At 63.2% G+C, this 16,522-nt stretch overlaps 3 protein-coding genes across 4 annotated transcripts in view; all 3 read right to left on the reverse strand.

The window, feature by feature from the left end:
• Window positions 1-1,335: 1,335 nt before the first annotated feature.
• Window positions 1,336-11,092, reverse strand: Ssc5d (scavenger receptor cysteine rich family, 5 domains). The gene is made up of 13 exons (XM_013034526.1): window positions 11,068-11,092; window positions 10,602-10,628; window positions 9,957-10,265; window positions 9,675-9,788; window positions 9,448-9,561; window positions 8,830-9,138; window positions 8,360-8,677; window positions 7,781-7,951; window positions 6,076-6,393; window positions 4,519-5,001; window positions 4,131-4,445; window positions 3,721-3,888; window positions 1,336-2,780 (listed from the first exon to the last, which is right to left on the reverse strand). Exons 1-13 carry the CDS (start codon window positions 11,090-11,092, stop codon window positions 1,336-1,338), a joined length of 4,116 nt encoding a protein of 1,371 aa, XP_012889980.1.
• Window positions 11,093-12,015: 923 nt separating this feature from the next.
• Nat14 (N-acetyltransferase 14 (GCN5-related, putative)) overlaps window positions 12,016-16,522 on the reverse strand; it is a 9,617-nt gene continuing 5,110 nt past the window's right edge. The window contains exons 1-3 of one of the 2 annotated variants that reach the window (XM_013034572.1): window positions 14,010-14,054; window positions 13,668-13,787; window positions 12,016-12,963 (exon numbers count right to left, since the gene is read on the reverse strand). In XM_013034572.1, coding sequence (XP_012890026.1) covers window positions 12,415-12,963; window positions 13,668-13,739 — 621 coding nt within the window. In that variant the 5' untranslated portion in view covers window positions 13,740-13,787; window positions 14,010-14,054 and the 3' untranslated portion in view covers window positions 12,016-12,414. Of the gene's footprint in view, window positions 12,964-13,667; window positions 13,788-14,009; window positions 14,055-16,522 lie in introns of those variants that run through there. The other variant, XM_013034573.1, reaches the window with a different exon arrangement.
• Znf628 (zinc finger protein 628) overlaps window positions 14,646-16,522 on the reverse strand; it is a 3,409-nt gene continuing 1,532 nt past the window's right edge. The window contains exon 2 of the mRNA XM_013034527.1: window positions 14,646-16,520. Within this exon, the coding sequence (XP_012889981.1) occupies window positions 14,745-16,520 (1,776 nt within the window). The 3' untranslated portion in view covers window positions 14,646-14,744. The remainder of the gene's footprint in view (window positions 16,521-16,522) is intronic.

The raw sequence follows: 16,522 nt of genomic DNA on the forward strand, positions 1-16,522 counted from the left end.
CAAAGCCACTCAGAGGGACAGGAAGTTGTGCAAGTCTTTCATTGGAACCCTAAAACAAGATCCAAGCAGGGAAATGTCTGTCTCGTTCTGGGATCAAGTCTCAGCCCTGCTGTGTGACTGCAGGCCTGTGCCTGTCCTCTCAGAGCCTGAGTCCCTTCTAAAATGGGGATCAAAGCCCCTCTCTCGCAGGGCTGGACAGAGCATATCAGGAATCTGCATGGCCGTGGACATGGAGAAGCACACTCAGAGGCACTCTGGCTAAGTGTGCACATGGCCTTCCACACTCACTCATTCTACCCTCACAGTCACCCTGGTCCAATTTTACAGAGGAGAATATTGAGGTTCACAGACAGAAGGAAAACTAGCAGCTTCCCCCCTGCTAGACCTGGCCTGGCCAGGGCTTGAGGCCAGCCGCTGTCCCACAGGAGTGTATCTGTCCCCAGCAGACAGGGCTGGCTGCCCACCAAGGGCCCTGTGTGCCCTGGGACCCTGCAGCCCTGCCCCCCTCTGCACCATGGTGTTCAGGTCCATAAAACAGGACAGTAGATCATTTTTGAAGCTGACCACAAGGCCAAGCACTCCCTAAGTCCACTCAAAGACTTGCTTACCATCCAGCCGTCGCCATAGCCCCACGAGGAATCAGCTATTATTACCCCCTTTTATAGGCAGGGGATGTGGACTGAGGGGCACAGGGACTGGCTCCCACCCATCCTGGCCAGGCTGAACCTGGCCTCATCCCCGTCTGCTGCGCTGTGGAAGCAGAACCGTCCCCAGCAGGTGCTGATGAAGATGGGTGACACACAGCCTGACCCTGGAGCTCCCACAGATAGACAGGTGTCACGGTGGTAACGGGGGTGGTGGTGGTGCCGCTCACTCCAAGATGCCCGCGAAGTCAGGCAAGGCGGCGTGCACCTGTGCTCCCAACACTTGGGAAGCCGAGGCAGGAGGATCGCAAGTTCATAGCCAGCCTGGGGCACAGACTGAAATCTCTCCTCCCCTGATGTCACTGGGAGCTCCCCATCACAATCATCATCACGATTCCCATCAGCACAGCCACAGTCACCGTGCGAGCCACCATAGTGTCATCTGCTAATCATCACCACCACCACCAGCTTCATCACCACCTTTACCGACACCATCACCGCCATCATGATCATCATTTCACATCACCGTCACGATCATGCATGGCACCAGCAGTGTGCATGAATCAAGATCAATCTGATTCTCTCTCCAGAGCCCACCTAGGCCACCAGAAACATCCTTCACTCTTGTTTGTAATTGAATGCTTTTTTTTTTTTTCTTGAGGAGCCCTGAAGCCTCCAAGTTCTGGAGTGCTCACACATCTCCCCTCAGAGGCCTCTCCTCCTCAGGGGTGGTGACAGGGGGCTCAGGGGTGCTGGGAGGCCGTGTCACCTCCACCAGCCTCTTTACCGCCTCCCCCAGCTGCCCCAGACCCTGGGCAGCCTCTACCAGCTGGACCAGGCCCAGCCCCAAGGCCTGGCGCTCCTGCCGGTCCTGTTCCAGAGCCCAGGTCAGCCTCTGCAGCTGCCCCCCCACCTCCCGCACCGCAGCCACCAGCTCTGCCAAGGCAGGGGGCTCACAAGCCATGACCCTGACAGGGGGTGCAGGGGCCACACAGGGACCAAGAGGACCCGGGCTCAGACCCACGGTTATCTGTTCAGGGGAGTCCAAGGGCTGGGCTGAGGTGGCCGGGTGGGGACCCGAAATCACAGTGGGGTCAGAGGCCGAGTGGAAACTCTGGGTGGGAGGATGGCTTGATCTAGGAGCCTGGCTCCTGTACTGTTTCGGGTTTTCAGGAGATGTGGGGTCTGCGCTGGAGGCTGCAGAGGACTCAGAGAGGCTGGGCTCGGCAGCTACCCAGGCCTCAGGGCTTGGCCTCTGAGACACAGGGTTGGGAGGGGACCCCATAGATGGCATCAATGAGGTGTGCAAGCTGGGTGGGGCCCTCAGAGGTGGGGTGGCAGAGGAAGGTTCTGTCCTCAGGGGGGCTGGGAGGGAATTACCGGTGGCCACAAGAGTTGGGGTGGGGCCTGGAGTACTGGTAGAGGGCGTGGTGGGGGACGGCTGAGGACTGGTGTTGGGGTGGGGGGTTGTGGTGTAGGGGCTGGTGTTGGGGTGGGTGGTCGTGGGGTGAGGGGTTGTGGAGGGGTGGGTGGTCATAGGGTGAGGGGTAGTGGAAGAGTAGGTGGTCGTGGGGTGAGGGGTCGTGGAGGAGTGGGTGGTCATGTGATTAGGAGTGGTAGAAGGGTGAGGGGCTGTGGTTGGGTGGGCGGTCCTGGGATCAGGAGTCGTGGTGAGGTTGGGGGTAGTAAGGGTTGGGCTGGAGGAGAGGTCTGGGGATCCAGAAGGTTCTGGGACCGCAGTGGGGGTGTGTGGCGTGTCAGACCCCGGGGACAGCTCGGGGGTAGGGAAAGAGGGCATCTCTGGGGACAGTGCAGGGGCATGGGAGGCCGGCGGGGTGGAGGGGTGCCCCGGGGCCAGCGCCGGAAGTCCCCCGGAGTCGGGGGTGGGCAGGGCCAGGCCAGGCCGCGTCGGGAAGGGCCGGCCGGTGGCGGACGAGGCGTCGGGGGGATCCCCAGTCACCACCTGCTTTTCGGTCGAGCTGGGGAGGAGTCGTGGCGTGGAACCCGAGGTCAGCGGTGGGCTGGAGGGCCGCAGCCAGCCGGAGGAGGGCGACGGGGTCGGGGTCGGGGTCGGGGTTGTGGCCGTGGCCGGGGCCACTGTCCGGCCAGTGTTGCGCTGCCGCTCCCGCGGGGAACCTGGAAGGGCACAGGACCGGGTTCCGTGGTCAGCCTGCCCCGCCCACCAGAAACCCACCAATGGACAGCCAGCCTGCCCTCCAGAAGCCCACCAGTGGGAAGACGCGGGCGTCGGTGACGTTAGGAGTCGCCGGCAGACGTGTCCCGCCCCCAGTTTCCCGCCTCACCGGCGCTCGGGCGCCCCCTGGCGGCCGCTGCCGCACATAGGCGAGAGCAGAGCCAGAACAGTGGACCCAGAGAAGAGGGCGGTGAGGAACCAGGGGTCTCAGGCATGGGGGGAGACACTTCGGGGTGCAGAAACAGCAGAGGGTCGGTTTTAGGGCGATGCAGGAGGGGGTGATTTAAGTCCCACTTTTGCCTGCTGGGCCTAGGACCCCGGTCCCATCTGAGGAGCTGCAGGGACAGCTGTGCGCTGTTACGACCCAGGAATCGAAGCCAGCGCTGGCTTCTCTCTTTCTGAGGTTATGCTTACAGAGCCTTACGCTAGACAGCCATGCCTGGGTGCCTGGAAGTCCCCCCTCCCATTTTCTACACAAGGGTCTTGTTAAGACAGTTCCCCATACTACACACAAGGCAGGGTAAGTTCAAGAACCCAGGCAGGCAGGGCACCAGAGGCTCACACCAGTAATCCGAGCCGTTCTGAAGCCAGCCTGGGAAGGAAAGTGCACGAAACTCCGATCTCTACATAGCCAACAAAAAGCCAGTAAAGCTGTGGTTCGACTAGTAGAGCGCCAGCCTTGAGGGGTAAAGCTAAGGGACAGTGCCCAGGCCTTGAGTTCAAGTGCCAGGACCAGCACAAATGTATGGAGGGGGGGAGGGAGGGAGAGGAGAGGCCCAGGACCGGTGTCAGAGCCGCTCAGGAGCCCAGGGTTCCAGGGACTCCCACAGACTCCCTGACTGGCGGGGAGGAAGGCCTGAGCTCCTGGTCCAGCGTCCTCACCTGTGTGTGGTGGGCGCCGTACTGCTGGGGATGGGGCTCTGGGGTGCTGGAGGGTGCCCCAGGAAAGAGTGCGTCCAGGCCCCACTGCTGTGGTGATCTCTTTGCCCAGGTCCTCTCCTGGGGTGGGGTCCCAGGTCCAGGGGGGGTAATCGTGGTCATCTGTGTAACCTTGGGAGAACAGGGCAGCCATTGACCGGCTCCTGACCTCCTGAGGGATCCCGAGCCCCTGCCGGGCCCCGCCCCTTCCAGCCCTGCCCGCCCACCGGCTCTGCCCACTGGTCCCATCCCACCTGCCATCAGCCCCGCCCCACCCCTGCAGGCCCCACCCACCCTCCACTGGCCCCACCCTCTGCCGGCTGCCACACCCAGTCGGTCACACACCCCCAGCCGGCCCACGGGTCCCCCCATACCCGTGCAGGTGAGCCCCACGTCTTCCTCGTGGTCGCAGTTGTGAGTGCCCCACGGCCCAGAAAGGCATTCGATCAGCGACGTCTCGCTGCCCTTACAGCCCAGGTCATCCAGCCAAATAGGCCCCGATCCCGGCCCGTAGTGGGTTTTACCCACCCGAGGCCGGACATTTCCGCAGCCCAGTTCCCGGCAGACCACGTCCGCGTCGCGTAGGTCCCAGCTGTCATCGCACACGGTCCCCCAGCGCCCAGCGTGCCACACCTCCAGCCGGCCTGCGCACCTGCTGGGCCCATCAGCCAGACGAAGCCGGAAAGGGCCTGGGGGTGGAAGGCTTGTGGGTCAGGAAGGGGGGCAGCCTCCCCCCACCCCCACCTCTTCCCTGCCACTCACCTGACTCCCCGGGGGCACTAGTGAGGGAGGGGGAGAGGTCGCTGGGTGATTCTGAAGATCTTTCTGGAGTCTGGGCAGAGGGCTCCAGGGAGGCCCCCTCCCCAGGGGCCAGTCTGGGGGGAGTTGCGGGGGTCAGCCTTTCGGAGGGCTCCGTAGTTGGCTTTGGGAAGGCCGTGGTGGTGTGGGGTGTGGCAGTCTGCGAGGTTGGCTCTGGGGGACTCTGGGTGCCTCTGGCGCGTTTTGTGATTGGCACCCTGGGGGGCTGAGGTGTTGGTCTCTTGGCATGTTTAGTCACCCACTTCCTGGTACTCTTGGGTGTTTTCCCCGGTGCCTTAGTGGTAGTTTTCTCCAGCTCACGGGGGGTCAGACTGGCAGAGGGCTTGGTGGCCAGGTCTCCTGGAAGCCATGCATCCTGATCCCCACCTGGCCCAGGGAGCCAGCTCCAGCTGAAGGGGTCTGAGATGGTGTCCAGGCCAGGGGTCCCTGGTGGAGAGGGTGAGGGGAGGAAGAAGGCATCACCAGACACGGTGGTGAGATTGGATGTCACCCAGAGCCCTCTGCCTCAGCCAGTCCCCAAACTCCCATTTAGTTGTTAACTCTTCACTAGTTCATATCTCACATCTCTTATCAGATGGTGTAGGCCTGTAATCCCAGCTCCTCAGGAGGCTGAGATCTGAGGATCTGAGGATCTGAGGTTAAAGCCAGCCTAGGCAGACTTCATCTCCAATTAGCAAGCAAAAAACTGCAAGTGGAAGCTGGGCACCGGTGGCTCACGCCTGTAATCCTAGCTACTCAGGAGGCTGAGATCTGAGGATCGAGGTTTAAAGCCAGCCCTGGCAGGAAAGTCTGGGAGACTCTTATCTCCAATAAACCACTAGAAAACTGGAAGTGGTGCTATGGCTCAAGCGTTAGAACGCTCGCCTTGAGCTGAACAGCATAGGGACAGCTCCCAGGCCCAGAATTCAAGCCCCATGACTGACAAAACAAAAAACAAAAAAAAAAACCTTGCAAGTGGAGATGTGTCTCCAGCCAGCCAGCCTTGAGCAAAAGAGTTCAGGGACAGGGACAGACCCTGAGTTTAAACCCCAGTTCTAGGACCAAAAAGAAAGATGTAAACCAATAAATGAGGAAATAAATAAATACCAAATATCTGAGCCTAGTGTCACCAACCGAAACTTTCTTTTTTTGTTTTGCCAATCCTGGGGCTTGAACTCTGGGCCTGAGCACTGTCCCTGAGCCTCTTTTTGTTCAAGGCGAGCACTCTACCACTTGAGCCAAAGCTCCATTTCCAGCTTTTTTGAGTAGTTAATTGGAGATAAGAGTCTCACAGACTTTCCTGCCTGGGCTGGCCTTGAACCACGATCCTCAGATCTCAGCCACCTGAGTAGCTAGGATTACAGGCATGAGCCACCAGTACCTGGCCCAACAAGAACTTTCTATGTAGTTAGAATGCGGCCACCTGTGTGCAAATTGGCTGGGACTTAGGAGGCACCAATGAACTCCTGTCCCATCTCCAGGAAGCCCTCCGGGCATGGCCAGATGGCTGGGGGTCCTCACCTACGCAGGTGACCCCAACATCCTCATTGTGAGCGCAGTTGTGCTTTCCCCAGGGAGCCGTGGGGCAGTCGGACAGCGAAGCCTCTGTCCCCACGCAGGCCACATCATCCAGCCAGATGGGGCCTGCACCCCAGCCAAAGCGGCCTGCTGTGGGGTCTGGCTGCCGAGGGCCCTCGCACCCCAGCTCCCGGCAGACCACGGCTGCGTCCCGCAAGTCCCAACTGTCATCACACACAGTCCCCCAGCGCCCGCTGTGCCACACCTCCAGCCGGCCGGAGCACCTGCTGGGCCCGGCCACCAGGCGCAGCTGTGGGGCACCTGGGAGAGAGAAGAGGCAAAGATCAAAGGCTGGGACTCCACCCAGCCTCACTCTTCCTTCTGCCCACTCTGCTTTCCATCTCAGCTCTCCTTCCTTCTGTCCTCCCTTCCTCCTGTAATCCTAGCTACTATGGAGGCTGAGATCTGAGGATCAAGGTTTGAAGCCAGCTTGAGCAGGAAAGTCACTTTTTTTTTTTTTCTGCCAGTCCTGGAGCTTGAACTCAGGGCCTGGGCGCTGTCCCTGAGCCTCTTTTGCTCAAGGCTAGCGCTCTACCTCTTGAGCCACAGCACCACTTCCAGCTTTTTCTGTGTATGTGGTACTGAGGAATGGAACCCAGGGCTTCATGCATGCTAGGTGAACACTTTACTGTTAAGCCACATTCCCAGCCCGCTATCTTTTTTTTTTTTCACTCAAGTCTAGTGTTTTGTCATTTGAACCACAGTTCTACTTCATGAGCATTTGTACTCAAGGCTGCTGCTCTACCACTTGAGCCACAGCTCCACTTACAGCTTTTTGGTGGTTAATTATAGACAAGAGTCTCATATTGCTGGGCGCTGGTGGCTCATGCCTATAATCTTAGCTACTCAGGAGGCTGACATCTGAGGATCAAGGTTCAAAGCCAGCCCAGGCAGGAAAGTCCATGAGATTCTTTTTTTTTTTTTGGTCTGTCATGGGGCTTGAACTCTGGGCCTCTGCTCTTCAGTTCAAGGCTAGCGCTCTACCACTTGAGCTACAGCGCCACTTCTGGTTTTCTGGTGGTTTATTGGAGATAAGAGTCTCCCAGACTTTCCTGCCTGGCCTGGCTTTGAACCTCGAGCCTCAGATCTCAGCCTCCTAAGCAGCTAGGATGACAGGCGTGAGCCACTGGCACCCAGCTGAGATGGAGTCTTATAACTTATTTTTTGACCTTGCTGGTCTCAAACCATGATTCTATGATCATGGACTCTTCGGTCTCTCAAGTGGCTAGGATTCTAGGTGTGAGCCACTGTGTCCAGCTAACAATGCCTTGTGACCAGGCACCACATCCTGAGGCCTCACTGTCTGATGGGTATGCCTGTGCCCCTCAGCCTCTGGCCTGGCTCTGTCATGTCTCTCCACAAAGCTGGGCTGAAGTCTCAAATCTTGCTCTGGTGTTCCTGCTCCTCCCCACTGACTGTGCCTTGGTCTCCCTGCCCTGCCCCACGGGGGTTCATCTGCTTAGTGATGTGGAGTGAGTGGCCGGAGTGAGAGCCCTGAAGAGTCTGGGTTATGCACAGCTGATGAGTGCAGGCTTCGGACCAGAGCAGCAAACAAACCCAGCATGGCTGGAGTTCCACTCCCTACCTTTGCCAGAGCCCCTCCTCTGCAGGGCTGTCACCGCTAGGGACAGGGAGGGACCAGACTCACCTGCTTCAGGCCCGGGTTCCAGAGGGACTGTGGGAGAGGCCGGAGGAGGGGTGCTGCCCGCTGAGCCTGGAGTCGGTGTGACCAAAGGGGGTCGGGGCAGTGCCTCCCTGGGCGCTGAGCCATTGCTGCCTGCAGCAGGGGCCGTGGGGGGCACGAAGCCAAGGGGCATACCTGGGGCGGGGAAACAAATATGGCTGCCACCCTGTTCCCTGACACAGCCTGAGCCTCCCATGCCCTGGCAGGTGGGCAGGAGAGAGAGTATAACCAGGGGAAGGTGGGGAGGGTGGAGGGCCAGAGGCTGGCTTCTGCCTGGATACAGGAGGCCAGGCAGAGGGCTGAGCCTGCACCTGTGTGGGGCTGCCATTTTGGGCTGGGTCATTCTCCACCGGCCCTATTTGAGCAGGAGCACACTGCGGAGTGGTGTCCCTGCCTGCTGCACCTATAAATATGCCTCCAGCCAGGTACTAGGCGGCTCACACCTGTCATCCCAGTCACTTGGGAGGCTGAGCTCCTCCTCTTGGCCCCTTATGCCCCTCACCATCACACACAGCACCCGCGTTGGCCCCTCATGCCCCTCACCATCACACACAGCACCCGCGTCCTCACGATGGTGGCAGTCATGCTGGCCCCAGGGCCTGGCTGGGCAGAATCTCAAGGCCGTCTCATTTCCCCGACACCGGAGGTCATCCAAGACAATGGGGCCCGTGCCCTCCCCAAAGAAGGCGCCCCCGGGGGCAGCCAGCGCGGCCCCACAGCCCAGCTCCTGGCAGGCCACCGCAGCATCCCGCAGGTCCCAGGCGTCGTCACACACGGAGCCCCAGCGCCCGCCGTGCCACACCTCCAGGCGTCCTGCGCAGCCGTGGGGGCCATCGGCCAGGCGCAGCCGGGGCGCGGGGCCTGCAGAGATGGGGAGGGAGGACAGGGAGACTCTGGAGGAACAGGTGGGTGAGCAGAGGGAGTTCCACCCACAGGAAACAGGAAGAGGAAGAGAAAGGACGGTGCCCCTGAACACTCACTCACCCTGGCCACACAGGGAGGGGCCCACGTACCTGTGCAGACCAGCCCTGCATCCTCGCTGTGGTCGCAGTTGCTCCGGCCCCAGGGGCTTCGTGGGCAGTCGCGGAGGGCCTGCTCGCCCCCTCCACACCCCACATCATCCATCCACACCGGCCCCGCGCCGGGCCCAAAGCGAGCTCCCCCGGGGGCGGCCAGCGCAGCCCCGCAGCCCAGCTCCCGGCAGGCCACGGCTGCATCCCGCAGGTCCCAGCCGTCATCACACACCGTGCCCCAGCGCCCACCGTGCCACACCTCCAGGCGGCCGGTGCAGCTGTGGGGGCCAGAGACCAGGCGCAGCCGCTCTGGGGGGACAGATGGGGAGGACCAGGGATGGGGAAGATGGGCTGCATCTGAGCCCAACTTGGAGGAAGTGGCACCACCCGCCTAGGGAAACTGAGGCCTGGAAAGCAGAGAGGTCTGAGAGGTCAGGGAAGGAATCACAGTCTCAGTGGGCCACACACTAGGGCAGTGGAGGGGCCGGGCAGAAGAGGGCTGGGTCTGGATCTCCAAGGTGGGGTACAGGAGACACTGCAGCCAGAAACAGGCTATGGGGCTCCTCTACTTAGTCAGGCCCAGAGCCAGGGAGACTGGGGAGGCAGACGGGGTCTCACCCTGGCGGGGGGCTCCAGTGGTCAGTAGAGGGGCCCGGGTAGACTTGACCTGTTTGGGCAGCCGGGGGCTCTTCTTCCGGGGGCTGCTCTGTGGGCTCCCAGCCTGGTGGGGGGCTGGGAAGGAGACAGGTTTCCAGTCCGATCTGGGGGCTTTCTGTGGGGTCCAGGGCGAGGGGTCCCCATCCTCAGGGCTCAGCCAGGAGGGCTGGCACAGGGGCCGGCCTCACCATGAGTCGCCAGGGACTCCTCTGAACCAGGGCTCAGCTCCCCAGAAGGCCCCGGCCACAGCTCTCCTTCTGGGGGGGACATCGAGTGGTCTCCGGAGCTGGCAGCTCGCTGACCTAGGAGAAGACAGACCCCGAGGGGCAGAGGGCCGTCTCTGCCTATTACATTGGGGGACCCACGGGGCAGGAGATGCCTGGGCCCCGGGGCATGGAACACACAGGGATGTGCAGGCTTGTGGGGGGGGGTAAGGCCTTGGGGTCCCCAGGTCATCATTGGCTCCTCACCCGCACAGACAACGCCTGCGTCCTCCTCGTGAGAACAGATGTGGGGCTTCCAGCCCCGGGGCAGGCACAGGCCCAGCTGTCCCTCACTGCCCCGGCAGGCTAGCTCACTGAGCCACACGGGGCCCGTGCCCTCCCCGAAGAAGGCGCCCCCGGGGGCCGCCAGCGCGGCCCCACAGCCCAGCTCCCGGCAGGCCACTGTCGCATCCCGCAGGTCCCAGCCATCGTCACACACAGTGCCCCAGCGCCCACCATGCCACACCTCTAGTCGGCCTGCGCAGCTGTGGGGGCCGTCGGCCAGGCGCAGCCGCTCTGGGGAGGAGAGGGGGAGAGGGCAAAGCTGTGACCCCCCCCCCAGCAGGACCATGGCTGAGACCTGAAGCCGGGGGTGGGGGGGCCCTTGAGGGCTGACAGGGGACTGTCCTGCAGGGTGCCACCAGGGGCCAAGCCATCCTGGCTGCTAGACCAGCCTCCTGGGTGTTGAGGATTTTCCCAGGGATGTTAACCCTCCCTTCAAGGGACCCTGGTCAAGGTGCCCTGATCAGGTCCAGGGTGGGGAGGGGCAGGCCAGGACTCTCAGAGGTATGCTTGGGGCTGTGGGGGGGGGTGGCGGGTAGGGGGTCAGATGGGAGGAGAGGGGACACTTACCCACAGCCTGGATCCTCACCAGTACTGCTGCAGGGAGGTGGGAAGGTGGCATGAGGACACCCCCGCCCCCACATACACAGTCCCCTACCCCACCCCCGTCGCAGACATCCAGCCCTCCTGCTCCTCAGGGCCAGAAATCCTCTTGCTGAGAAGTAGCAGACTTTGGGCACAGCACCAGGATTAGCTACAGATCCTTGGGGTGGGGCCCCAAATGCTTGGCCCCCAAAGTCAGAGCTGTGCCTGTGATGCCCCCTGAGCTGGGGGCAATTCCTGGGCTTGCTGGGGCGGGAGGCGGGGGGGGGGAGCTGGCAGGCAGCAGGCTGAGTCCCTCAGCCAGCCAGATGTCAGGGCATCCCAGAGCCCCAGGAGCAGCATCAGGAAGCCCGACCCTAAACTGCATGAGCTAAGAGGTCAGAGGTGGGGGTCAGGTCCCCAGCTGCCCAGGGAGTGGGGGTGGATCACTCACCAAGGAGACAGGCCAAGACCCTCATGTTTGCAGATTCCAGGGCAGGGGACAAGGCAGGGTGAGAGGGAAGGAGGGCAGGGGAGGGCAGGGGAAGAGGAGGTGGCTTGGGAGAGGGAGGGAAGCGCCTGGCCTGCCGGCGCCCTGGACAGCAGCAGCAAGCAGGCTGGAGGCTTTGCCAGGAGGGAAAGAGGCTGCAGGGAGGGGTAAGGGACTGGAGGGGGAAGGGGGCAGGCCAGCTGAGCTGGGGGAGGGGGCAGGCAAGAGGTGTCCGACTACCGACACCCACGAAGACGGCCAGGCAGCGCCTACAGCCCTGTGCTCTGGGCTGCTTGGGGCTGGCAGGGTGGGAGAAGGGACAGGCCTGAGCTTCGGGGAATGGCTAGGGCAGGGGCACATCCTCCAGCCTCCTCTCTTGTCCAGCCACGGAAGTGTGGCTAGGGCAGGAAGATCTGGGCACTCCTTCAGTAGCAAGGGGGGTTCTAGCCAGATACAAGGAAGGACTTCCTGGATGAGGAAGGCTGAGAAGCCCCTCTCCCCACTCAATGCCCACCATTGGTGGGCTTCAACGGGAAGCCTCCCATCCTCATTGGAGTAGCTGAAAGTAAGAGTTTTCAAAAGGGGGAAAGAGAGATGCAAGGACCAAGGGTCACAGCTTGGATAGGGAAAAAGGGATCTGCACTCTTACGCGCGCGCACACACACACACACACACAATCCCGGCAGGCAGCTGCAAGAGGAAAAAATTCGGTAATGGGGAGCGTGAGTCAGAAGGCCTGGCGGGGACGGGGCTACCCGTGAGCTCAGGCCGCCTTCCCAAGCCCAGCCCCCGAATGCCAACAATTAATGTCAACTTGTAGAGGAGGAGCCAGACAGAAAGGGGGATCCAGAGCAGGCTGGAAAAGACATCAGAGAAGAGTCAGACATATAGCGGTTCCAGGCTTTATTAACAAATGGGTGTAAAAAACCAGATGATCCAAAGGCCCTGTGCCCACCAGTGGGGACCTTGTGCCAAATTTTAACTCTCCCCTCCCCCAAATATCCCTCCCATGTCTGTGGATGGACAGACAAACAGACTTCCCATGCAGTCTGAGGCAGGGTGGGTGGGGTGAGCTCAGACAGCCATTCTGCTCTGAGTTCAGACACCACCAGGGGAGGGGGGGAGGGACAGCACTGGGGCACTGGGTGAAGGGGTGTCTGGGTCTTTAGCCCTCAGCAGGTCTGCGTTGGGAGGGTCGGGGAAGCCATGAGGGAGCAAAGAAGGCAAGGTGCCTGGCTCACAAGTGCCCATTCCGTGCGGGCCTCCCTTCCTGCACCCCTCGTGGCCATGAGAAGACACACGGAGGTTGCGTCACAAGTCCTTGCTGAACTCCCTCACCAGCGTGTAGCCCAGGCAGCCCCAGCCACTCTCAGCCTGGTAACCACAGCCCTCCAGCAGCCCTGCCGCCCCCCAAGCTGCCACGGCCACGGGGACCACCAGCCGGGCTCGAGGCTCCCCCATGCCTCCGGCCCAGGCACGAGCCCGGGCCTCAGCAAAGGCCAGCAGCCTCCGGCCCACGCCCCGGCGGCGGTGCCAACGAGAGACCGACAAGCGGGTAATCCGAGCACCGTCCCCCGCATGGGTGCCGGGAGCGAGTGCCAGCACACCACACACATCACCAGAGCCCCGAACAGCAACCCAGGGGCCCCCAAGGCCCCCTGGTGGGGGCAGAGAGCCCCAGCGGGCCCGCAGGCCCAGCTTCACAGCAGCCACAGCCAGGAACACAGGCAGCAGGAGGGCGAGGGCGAAGGAGGCCAGGACGAAGCGCAGGCCGCTGCTGGCTGCAGCCAAGAGGAGCAGGGCTGGTGGCCGGGTCAGAGCATGGAGGGCCACACGGTTCTCCGTGTCCTTTACGCCAGCCTGTAGGAGTGGGGTGCGGTCAGCCATCCATCACACTGGAGGGCCCAGGCTAGGACAGGAGCTAGACCTTGCCAGGGGTCAGGGTGGGGCTTCCAGTGAGTGAGTGAATGGTGGTGGATGAGGGAGGAGTCCTGGGGGCCTCCAAATCGGGGAGGTACTGGAAAGAGGCACCCAGGAAGTCACTCTGGAAAGATGGGGGTTCTGGAACAGAATAGGATGGGGAAACCAAGGCCATGGAATCTGCTCAGAAGAATCTAGAGGCCAGGCCTTGGTGGCTCACACTTGCAGTTCTAGCTAACTCAGGAGGCTGAGATCTGAGGATTAAGGCTCAAAACCGGGATAGGTAGGAAATCTGTGAGACCTATCTCCAATTAACAACCAAAAAACTGCAAGTGGAGCTATGGCTCAAGTGGTAGAATACTAGAATACTAGAAAGCTCAAAAGACTCTGCCAGGCCGAGTTCAGGCCCGGGGCAAGCACAGGTATGCACACACAAATCTGGGTCCGAGCAGGCTGCTTACTGGGCCGGCGAGTGCAGCCAGGGGAGCCCGGTCCTCAGCTCCTGCACCTCGCCATCGAGTGAAAGCCAGAGTGGTGGAGGTGCAGGTCAGAGAGCGCGGGCGCCCCGGGAAGGGAGCAGCTCAGGAAGACCCCCGCTCCGGAGGCGCCACTGGCTCGCTGCCTTCCCGCCGCCGGCCTCTCACCTTCAGCATCTCCAGTACCAGAGGCTTCTCATCTTCCCTCATCTCTCGCACCGACAGGTGGCTGGGAGCCATCAGCAGCCGCGCGGCTGCCGCCCCCGGGAGGGAGCTGGCGAGGCGCACCTGGTGGAAACAAGCCCGGCATCAGGCAAACGCACCAAGGCTGGGGTGGGGGGATGCATTTCCCGGGCCGGGCCTCCGGGGGCCCCGGAGCCCCGCGACCTTCCCCGGACCCTGCTCCCGGTGGCCCGCAGCGGTCTGCCCTTGCACAGGCGGGAGCGCAGTCCGGGCCCCCGGCGCCCCTCCGCCCCCACCTCGCCCCGCCCCGCCCCGCCCCGTGAGCACCTCCACGGGTCGGTCCTTTGATACCACGCAGGGGAGCAGGGTCGAGAAGGGGTCGCCGGCGGAAGTGACGTCACACCCTGCCGGCAGGGGCGGGGCCACGCCCGACCTTAGCAACCGTTGCCACGTGGGCGGGAGGGGCGGCATCCCGGTGGCCGCCAGGGGGCTCAGCAGTCGTAACCCCGCGCGGGAGGGCTGGAGGGGATCTCACAGACCCCGGAGAACCATGGCGGAGGACATACCTAGCCCACTGGCCGGCGGGGGCCGCTGCCGCCGGCCGGCCACCCCACCATCCCTAGTTGCTAGGAGACGTAAGCACTGGGAGGAGGGAGAGCGCCCCCCCTCCTAGGGCACCAAGTGTGCAGAGGCCTCAGGGAGGGGTCAGGGGTCAAGGGTCGGGGCAACCTGGGGTGCGCGGCTGCAGTGCCCCGCTGTTTTCAGAGGACAGATCACAGAGCCAGCATCCTGACTCCAAGGCCTCGCGCCACAGCCAAGGCCCCTCCAAGGAGGCACCAAGGCCAGCAAGCGAGTTCGGCTCCCGCCCGCCAGAACCAAGGGGGCCCGCAAGCTCCCAGCCAGGACTACAGCCCCAACTGCTCCCTCTACCCAAGAAGACAAAACAAAGGGCTTTCTGGTCTTTATTAGCAAGCCCAGCCAGCAGGTCCCTGACCCCAGGGCCAAGCCGGCCGAGGGCAAAAGGCTGGGGGTCTGTGCGGGGAGATGAACCGGTGCCTTTCCTCAAAACGTGTGCACCAACTGGACCGCGGGCAGGGTCTGCACGATCTGGATGGCGGGCAGGCCCGGCGGGGCCCCGACCCCAGGCCCGGAGCCCACGGGGACCACCTGTAACATCTGGGAGGCGGGAGTGGCGGGTGGACCCCCGGGGCCGGAGGCCGCGCCAGGCGGCGGCTGCGGGGCCAGGAGCTGCAGCGTGGTGGTGCTGGGCCCGACACCGCTGCTGTCCAGCAGCTCGGTGGCGGGGGCGCTGCGGATGATGAGCAGTTTCTGTCCTGGTGGGCTGGGGGCGGGGGTCTCCGTCAGCCCAGGGGCCAGGGTCTCTACCTCCTGCACACACAGCCGCGTCTGCTCCCCGTCAGCGCCGCTCAGCACCAGCACACTCTGCAACCCCTCATCCGTCTGTAGTGTCTCGAAGAGCACGTCCTGGACCATGCTGGCGCTGGCCTCACCGTCCCCGGCATCCCCTGGGCCTGGGCCCGTGAGCAGTTCCTCTGCCGCCCCGCCCTGAACCACCAGCAGGTTCGGGGCCTCAGTGGCCACAGCTCCCCCACTGGCACTGGAAAGCTGGCTGGCCAGGGGCTGGAGCTGGACCGTGGTCACTTCCTGCGCAGGCTGCAGCTGGACTGTAGTCACTTCCTGCGCTGGCTGCAGCTGGACCCCACTCACTTCCGGTGGCCCTGCCTCTCCAACTCCTACATTCTGCAAAACAATAAGGCTCTGCCCTCCCGCACCGGCCACTGCACCGCCTCCCCCCTGTACCCCCAGACCTCCAGGACCAGGCAACCACATCACCCCTGTCCCCTGCCTGGCCTTCCCCGCCGCACAGGGGCCCTGCCTGGCGGGGCAGCCCCCACTGGCGGTGGCGGGAGGTAGCAGGATGAGCTTGGGGGGTGCGGGTGGGGGCGGGGGAGGCTGGACGCTGCTGGGGATCAGCTGCAGGCCCTGGGCCGTCTGCACCAGGAGGAACGTCTGGGAGTTGGGCGCCGCCGGAGCCGGGGCCGCGCTCCCCGCCACCTCGAGGGAGAGCGTGGCCTGGAGGTGGGGGAGCACGTGGACATCCTGGGTGGCCAATGGAGCCTGGGCGGCGGCCAGCGAGGCTGGGGGCTGGGGACCAGAGGGGGCCGGGGCCGCGGCCGCGGGGGCTGGCGTGTGCGTCCTCAGGTGGCGCTGCAGGTAGGCGGCCATGACGAAGCCACGCCCACACACAGGGCAGGAGAAAGGGCGCTCGGCCGAGTGCGTGCGCTGGTGCAGCAACAGGTTGGAGGAGTGTGTGAAGGTCTTGGGGCACAGCGGGCAGCGGAAGGGCCTCTCGCCCGTGTGCACGCGCTGGTGCTGACGCAGGTTGGAGGTCTGCGCGAAGCTCTTGCCACACACGCCACAAGCGTAGGGCCGCTCGCCTGTGTGCACGTGCCGGTGTCGCCGCAGGCAGGAGGTGTTGCGGAAGGCCTTGCCGCAGTCCCCACAAGCGTAGGGCCGCTCGCCCGAGTGCAGCCGCAGGTGGTATTGGTAGTGCGAGGACCACTTGAAGGTGAGGCCGCACTGGCCACAAGCGAAGGCGCGCAGGCCGGTGTGCACGCGCTGGTGGATGGCGAGCAGCGACGAGCGCTTGAAGGCCTTGCCACACTCGCCGCACTGGTAGGGCCGCTCGCCGGTGTGGTCCCGCAGGTGGTAGCGCAGCCCCGAAGAGCCCTTGAAGGCCTTGCCGCACTCGGCGCACTTGTAGGGCCGTTCGGTGGGTGCGGGCACAGGGCCCGGCGGCTCCTGCGGGCAGGTGACCT

Source organism: Dipodomys ordii, unplaced genomic scaffold, assembly GCF_000151885.1.
Source record: "Dipodomys ordii isolate 6190 unplaced genomic scaffold, Dord_2.0 Scaffold191, whole genome shotgun sequence".
Lineage (NCBI taxonomy): Eukaryota > Metazoa > Chordata > Mammalia > Rodentia > Heteromyidae > Dipodomys > Dipodomys ordii.

Coding starts and splice junctions, on each gene's coding strand:
- Ssc5d (XM_013034526.1), bottom strand. CDS start 11,092: ATGAGGGTCTTGGCCTGTCTCCTTG. Junction 9,562..9,674: donor GGAGTCCCTGGCGACTCATG/GTGAGGCCGGCC, acceptor TCTCCTTCCCAG/CCCCCCACCAGGCTGGGAGC. Junction 4,446..4,518: donor TAGTGCCCCCGGGGAGTCAG/GTGAGTGGCAGG, acceptor TTCCACCCCCAG/GCCCTTTCCGGCTTCGTCTG.